Consider the following 7,704-nt stretch of genomic DNA (forward strand, 5'->3'; position numbering starts at 1 on the left):
GGGACAGCCCTCGGCGATGGGCGGCCGAGCGCCCGCCGCCTCCGGGCCCGTCACTTTGTCTCCTCCCGGTCCTGCGCGCCCTGCACGGAGCTCCGGGGGTGGCAGCTGTCATTCCTGCAGGGTTTTCTGTAAGCGCTTCGTGCGAGCGCTTTTTTGGTCAGGTCGGGTCACAGAATTTTGTCTAGGCATAGCCCTGTCAACTGCTTTTACCATTTCTTTTTCTAAACACGAGAATTTTTTTTTAAGGGAAGAGCAAGAAAATGAGGGATTCCTCACTAATTTACTTTTCTTTCCTACTGCAGTCCTGAAGGAGTTAAGCTAAGATCAAAAATTTCACTTGTGAAGTATTTGCAGAGAATTGGTGAGACCACGCTAAAAGCAGAAAACTTTGATTTCACAGCTCCTCATCAGAGGAGTACCCCTCCGAGGGTGAAAAGATCCGGCACAAAAACTGCAGGAACTGTTTTGGAGAATGGGGATTGTCACAGTCAAGTGCAAGACTTCAGTGGACAAAAGGGTGCAGAGGGTGATGTTCAGAACATTCAGACTGGAAATGAACACCTGGAAGATGTTTCATCTGCTCTGGAAAGTGAAGATTTGGTCGTGAAAGGCGTAAACCCAGAGGACTGTTTGAAAACCAAAAGGAAGAGGGTGGGTGGAAAAAGTTTTCAGAATAAGAAAACTGTAAGGAGCTCAGAAAAGAGGAATCGAGGGAATACCCAAAACAAAAGGCAGAGAAGAGTATGTAACAAACAGGAGACGGAGTGCGTTCAAAGCAAGAAGCTCTGTAGGCAGGCAGAGACGTGTGTCGCTGGTAGCCAGGGTGCAGGGGATCAGAACACAGACCCTGAGGGTGCGGGAAAGACTCTGCTGAGCACATCCAGGTCCCGCTCAGACGCACGGCAAAGGTCTTTGAGAACGCTGGAGAGCTGGGCAGAGGGCGTGGAGACAGGCTCTAATGACTCACCTGCCCCGGAATCTGAGGAGAAAACCCACGGACTGAAAACTGGGGAAAAGACAGATCGAGGGAGTCCAGGTAACCAGGATTTTAAACCTTACACAAATGGATGCTGACGTCTTGCACTATGTGACCAGACAAGCTTGGCAGGAGTTACAGTGCCACCAGGTACACGTGTGGCTTTGAGCAGAGTGTGACCTGAATGTCCTGCCAGGGGTTCTGCTGGCTCCATGACCACAGTATTCTGCCTCAGGTCAAGCTGCTTTGACAGGTGAATCTGTCCCATTTCTTTACCCAACAGCATTTAACTTAGTGCCGATTTATTCACAACTGGAACTTACTCTGCCATCACCAGCTGTATAGCGCAATACAATAACGTTCAGTACCTTCGCTGCACTAACTCTTTCAGTGTTGTTGCACGGTTGGTCAGCTTGATTCATGAAAAAGGCTAGTTTTGGCTTGTTTCATGTGCTAGATTGTGCAGACAACACTTCATCCTTGGTTGTAGTTTGAGCCTATTTCCTCAGACTGTGGCAAAGTAATGGTTTATCTTCTGAAGATTTTTTTATAGAGTTGAAATACAGTGGAGTAATGGGGTGGCTCTAAAGCGTGTTTATGTTCTGTACACCTACAAGAAATCCTTGTATTTCCATCACAACATTAAGTGGGAATGGTGTCTGAAACATGACAGCAAAGTACTTGGGTTTTTTCTTTTTAATGCTGAAGTATTATTTCTTTACAGAGGAGTGTATCCCACAAACACAAGTGGAACGGAGGAAGACAAGTCCATATTTTTCAAGTAAATACAGTAAAGAAGGTATAATATTCTTTTAGGGTTTTTTATGGGGGAAGGAATGGGATGGGTCAAGATCAACTGTTGTTATGGGCAATCTCCTCTGGTTTTCGGCTGGCCATGCTTAGGTGGCGTCGAAGAGCTCGGCTTACTGCACTAGTGCTGGTCTTGTCCCATTTTGAACCTGGGTGGTTGGTGCCTTGTAGGCGGCTGTTAAAGCCTCGGCAGCTGTGAGTGGTGGGTGAAGGGGCTCTGGGGAAGCTCTGCAGGTGCCGAGGTGTTTCCCCTGTGGGGGGCAACCCGCTGCCCTGCGGCGGCTGCTCTGTGCCTCCCCGGGAGTGGCAGGAGCGGGGCAGGGCTGTCCCTCGGGAGCGTACGGAGCGTGGACCTGGGGCACGAGCAGGCAGCCTGGGCTCTTACTGCGGCCTCTGCCAGGGGACACGCAGTCCCTTGCAGCTCTCTGAAATTTCTGTGGGAGTTGCCATTGCTCTATCCACATATAGTGCCCCCACAAAGGTGAATCTACTTCAAAAGATCTCTTTTTTTAAATTGTTTTCATTTAAATAGGCAAATCCATCCTTCACTACCCAATAATTTTTTCCTGTATTGCCTCTGTGCAGCTCCCAGCCCACCTAGAAGGAAGGCCCTCAGAAAATGGACTCCTCCACGTTCTCCTTTTAATCTGATCCAGGAAACACTTTTCCATGATCCATGGAAACTTCTCATTGCAACCATATTTCTCAATAAAACTTCAGGTAAATAGAGTAATACAATTTCATGTGGTGTAAATGTTGGGGTGGTGGTGCAGGGTCAGAACAGCTGACAGTTTTAATGGCATTAATGAAAGAATAAAGGCGTATTAATTTGTGTCAGTGTAAACAAAAATAATCTTTCATTTGTCACTCTTGCCTCTGAAAAAGCTCACTTCAAAAAGTGTACATAGATAATCAAAACAGAATTACCTGCACAGCCTCCGGTTCACAGTGGTTTCGTTCACTAGGTAAAATGGCAATTCCTGTGCTCTGGGAGTTCCTTAAGAAGTATCCCTCTCCTGAAATAGCCAGGGATGCAGACTGGAAAGAGATGTCAGAGCTGCTGAAACCTCTCGGCCTCTACGAACTCAGAGCAAAAACTATCATCAAGTTCTCTGGTAGGTTTCCCTGGATGTGTCTGTGAAGGGTATAAATTATACTAGCAAGACAAAGAGCATTGTTATAGTCTCTGACTTTTCCTTCTGTTTGGCAAGTAATGGTAGTGGTTTGTTTTATGCAGCGTTGGGATATGTGGGTCTTACATATGCAAAGCTGTTGATCCTGTTGTCTTAATTGGGAATAAAAGAACATACAGATAGCGAGTTCTGCCAGAGACCATGGTCTGGGAGACTTTGAGTGGGAAGAGATACAGACACCTGCAGGGCTGATTCTTGTGTTCTGCAGCACTATGATAAGGTGGCTCTGCTGTGGTTTGCATCAGGTGACCTCCTGGAGGCCCTTCCAAGCTGAATTTTTCTATGATTCTGGTATTTTCTGTACTTAGAATTAAAGTATTCCTCTGTGGGCTCTGAGGAGAGAGGTGTAATTAAAACTCACCCAGAGTGAGTTGTTGAAAAGGTGTTTAGTACACACCCCATAGGGATTCATCACCTACTATCACCAGGAAACAGCTGGAACCTGTGTTTTCCACTTAAAATGCTCCAAAGCAGAGCCGTGTTGCCGTAGCAGACGAGTGGGGTTTGTCGGGGGTGGCTCTGCGGGCGGTGAGCCGTGTGCCTGTTGCAGGTGAGTACCTGGGCAAGTGCTGGAGGTACCCGATCGAGCTGCACGGCATCGGCAAGTACGGGAACGACTCCTACAGGATCTTCTGTGTCAACGAGTGGAAGGAGGTGGGTGCTGCGGCCGCTCCGGCCTTGGGCGTCCCTGGGATTGTGCCTGGGGGCTCCCTCGGATTAAAAGAACAGGATAGCACTTCTTCCATCTTCAGTAGGTTGGATTCTCGGGATGTACCTTTTACAAGTCTGAACCTGTAAATCAAGACTTGTCACCTTCTGTGATTTTTTTTTTTTCCACTTTTCACGGTGTTTTTCTTGCTTCCTTGTGGGGGTGAGAGCCTTTTCCCTGCTCTGGTTTAGGACCAGGTTCCCTGTTCCCCGCTGGCCAGATCCCAGCATCCCTCTGTCACTGGTGTTGGTGGGGCCTTGGCCGTGCCGGGATGGCGGTGGCAGCGAGGGGCTGTTCTGCTCTCTGGATTCCTGGGGGGTGGGTGGTTTTGGGATGACCCCCTGTCCCTTTGGTTGCTGTAGGTAGAGGCACGGCCTTTCGCTGCTCCCTGCGCAGCTGGGAGGGGGAAATAGGCCAGGGCAGCATTGTGTGAGAAGGTGCTTTAATAAACACTAAACGCTTTTGCTGTGTTTAGGTGCAGCCGCAGGACCACAAGCTGAGCGTGTACCACACCTGGCTCTGGGAGAACCGCCAGAGGCTGAAACTTGAGTGAGGGAAGGCAGCCCCCCTGCCCCGGCCCTGCCCTGGGCCCCCGCTCACCCCCATCCTAATGTAAATGTTGTGTTTGCTCAGGGCAGGGGTGCAATGAAATGGTTAAAATCTCCATACTTTTTTTAATAAAGGTGTCCCAGTTGTGGTGGTGTCTGCTCAGGCTGTAGGGGCTGGGGGTCAAGGGGCAGACCTCAGGCTGCCCCCCAGAGCAGGCTGCAGCCCTGGGGCCTGTCTTGGTGGGGCTGGAGCAGGGTTGAGCCCTGGGTTGTTGCCTCAAACCTCTTCCCCCAAGGCCCAGCTTCCCTCGTCGCTGCTTGTGGTGATGGTGAGCAGGCCCGGCAGTGGCTTAGTTCTGTTCCACTGATGGGAAAAACCTTTTCTGAGCCCAGCTGGCTGCTGAGGCTGCACTCCCCCCGTGCTGCAGCTGCCCCCCGAGGGAGATGGCTGCCTCAGGTCTCCAGAGATCTCTGGCACGGAAGGCGACTGACAGCAGCTGGGGCTGGGGAGAGGCAGCAGCTCCCCTCGCAGCTGGGGAGCCTTGGGGATGGAGGGAAGAGCTTCCCTCAGCGCTCCGCAAGGAGGAGTCTGGGGAGCAGCAAGGTGTGTGGAGCGGGCGGGAGGGCTGAGGGCAGCCCGGGACGACCCGCAGCCCGGGCCTGAGTGTCTGTGGTGGTGCTCTGGCCTCAGGACTGCTGGGGCCCCGCGGAGCCCCCTCGCTGGGTAACGGTGCTCTCGGGGCATTTCCCGCTGTTTTTCACCGCCAGCGAGCCCCAGGAAGGAGGTTGCCCTCCTCCCCTCACCCCTGCACCGTGCCCCCGGCTCTGCTCGTGCTGCAGAACCTCCTGCGCGGGCAGACGCTGATGATGGGGGGTGTTCAGGAGGAAGATCCCAGAGCAGATTTCACTGGCGTTGTCAGAGTGGAACTGCGAAGGAGCGAACGGCTGCAGTCCCGGATGGCTTCTGCCGAGCACACGGTGGAGCATCTTTTTAACGGTCAGTGTGAGGTTCACGGTTGAACTGGGTGATCTTTTCCAACCCCGATGATTCTGTGATTCTCTCGTGTGATGCTGAGCCCCGCTGCCCACAGGCTGCTCTGAAGAGCACTTCCAGGTTTATTTTGGTTTAGCAGTTCAGGTGTGGTCTGAAATTACAGCCCGAGCTCTGCAGAGGGCGGTGAAGGCCTGGTGAAGTTGTTAATACTTGATAAATCCAATTAAACTTCACCAGTTTTCCTCCATGCCGCCCTTCCCTGCAAAGGCATCTGGAACAACTGCAGAGTTTGCCCCTCCTAGCTCTGCGCCAAGCCTTGATGTTTTGTGGTATCGCTGTCGTTTTGGTTTTGGTTGCCAGACCAAAGTTCCCATCAGCACTGCAGGTCAGTGTCCGGGCACAGCAGTGTCCCAGTGTGACATTCCTGCACAAGAAAGACGATCCCAAAGAGTCGAGCTTTACTCTGATCTCAGGTGGCCTTACGGCTGCAGCTGCCCTTCCCTTCTTCTCCTGCAAACACACGTTTCGGTTGTTAAACCTACACGGCCGGCCGTTTGCATGGGTTCATTCCTTCCAGAAAGCAGCAAAGAGCACTTGGAAAACAAAAGCTCTGCTCAGGTCTTAAATGACTGGGATGCCTGTTTAAGAAGTGACGCTTTGTTCTGAGCTCGCCCTCGGTGTTAAGAGGATACACAAATTTCTTCTCAGAGGTGGGAGCACGGTTCCACCTTCCTCCTACCAGACCAGGGCTGCCAAAGCAGCAGAGAACTTTCTAAAAATTGAACAATTGGATTGGTGGAGAAACTTTACAAGGTAAAGAAAGTAGCGCAGCAGAGCACAACTTTGTTATCTCAGTTAAAGAGAGTTTAGATGCTGCAGTGATGGGCAACGTATCAGCTCTTAAGCTTTGCAAGTTGGCATTTCTAATGTAAATAATGTACAGTAATGACAGACATACGCGATTTAGGCAGCAAATATTTGGATCTAACGCAAGGAAAGCTGGATTAAAATTCTCTTCCAAAAGGTCATTTGGCAGCCTGGGTTGAAGGGTTGGCAGCTTGAATATGCCATTGAGGAAGAACTGGGGATCATCCTCTCAGCCTGCTCAAACAAAACCGTTTGTAGCTGATCTTAGCGGCAGCAGAAAGGGCAGAGGTCTGGCAGAGCTTCCCAGAGCCTGGCAGCGGCTTCTCGCCACTCTCGCTTTTGCCGTTTGTAGCAGCAGCAGTGAAACTGCCCAGAATTTTGTTTCTGTAAAGCACATGATTTTTTATTTTTTTTTTCCTCTTCTCTCCAGGCAGTTTCAAAGGAATAAAGTGCATGTGAGCAAGCCATGCCTCTGCCCACCCGGAACGGAGCCTGGCAGGGCACACGCCTTGTCCAGCCACGTCCGTGCGTCCCGGCCTGTCCGTCTGTCCTGGCCTCTGCAGCCCTGAGGCCAGGCACTGCGAGCGCTCGGCCTCGGGCGATGCTGCCTTCGCCGGGGCCGTTCCGATCTGCTCCCTCGGCGGGGTGAGCTGTGAGTGGCGGCGCTGGGGCCCTGCTGGCGGCCACGGCGAAGGTGAAGAACTGTCCCCAGAAACGAGGGGTGGTCACCCAGCCTGCAGGCGCCCGGCGCACACACAGGATGGAGGCTATTTCCTTTGTTATGTGGATGCGTGTGCACGGGTGCCTGTCCCAAAATCCCACACCGTGGTCCCAAAACCTACAATTATTTACAGATAAAATTTTTACATACTCAGCATGCTGGTACGAATCCACCAAGTGATCGGTCATAATCTCTGTGCTTGGCCTGTGAAGCAGCACATGCCTTCTTTTGAGCCTGGGCTGTAATTGCAGTCAGTGGTCACCATCTCCCACTGCTGGAATTACCTTTGACAGTTTCCCCATAATTTGGCAGACATCAGGCAGGTGGTGGCAGCTCGCTGTCTCCACTTCCCATGAATCCTACCTCGACTCCTGCTTCCTGTGGTGCATATGTCCTGGTGGGTTGTTTCAAGGTTAATCGTTTGTTCCTAACAGCTGGTCATTCGGCTCTACGGTGTTCCTGACAAAGCCGACCTCTGACCTTTCAACATTTCTTTTAATAATCCAAGATCCCGTTCAGGTTGAAGGTGGAGGAGCCGGACAGGCAACAGTGGATGGCTGGGGTGACCGACCGCGGCGGTGGAACTGCCTTTGGGTGTCCCGACACGGAACGACCTTCCTTGTGAGACTGAGACCCCGCCACGGGTCAAAAGGCCCCCTCCCAGGTTAAGCCCCTTCCCCTGCGCGTGCGGAGGAGTAGAGCGTGCTGTGGGCTGTATTCTGTTCATCACCGACCGACCAGTATTTCAGAGGCGCTGGGGAAAGCCCCGACCCCTGGGCTTGGGGTAGAAGAGGCGTGGGACAGCCCGCCGTTGGGGCGCTGGCTCTGGGGAAGGCCCGAGCGGGTGCGGGGTCTCCCCCGAGCGCGTTGCCGCGGGGTCGCTGCC

The 7,704-nt window shown here is 52.2% G+C and overlaps 1 protein-coding gene and 1 long non-coding RNA gene across 2 annotated transcripts; both read left to right on the forward strand.

The window, feature by feature from the left end:
* Positions 1-279: 279 nt before the first annotated feature.
* Positions 280-4,385, forward strand: MBD4 (methyl-CpG binding domain 4, DNA glycosylase; the record flags this gene model as incomplete). The annotated part of the gene is made up of 6 exons (XM_026857577.1): positions 280-1,036; positions 1,701-1,775; positions 2,372-2,506; positions 2,752-2,901; positions 3,530-3,633; positions 4,164-4,385. Coding segments are annotated over 6 exons (1,299 nt in total), but the record flags the coding sequence as incomplete, so codon positions are not given.
* Positions 4,386-6,826: 2,441 nt separating this feature from the next.
* LOC113484891 lies at positions 6,827-7,447 on the forward strand. Its single transcript, XR_003399319.1, has 2 exons — positions 6,827-7,215; positions 7,327-7,447. It is a non-coding gene; the product is annotated as an uncharacterized LOC113484891 (long non-coding RNA).
* Positions 7,448-7,704: the final 257 nt, after the last annotated feature.

This window comes from Athene cunicularia, assembly GCF_003259725.1.
Source record: "Athene cunicularia isolate RWA chromosome 12 unlocalized genomic scaffold, athCun1 chr12_part1, whole genome shotgun sequence".
NCBI lineage: Eukaryota > Metazoa > Chordata > Aves > Strigiformes > Strigidae > Athene > Athene cunicularia.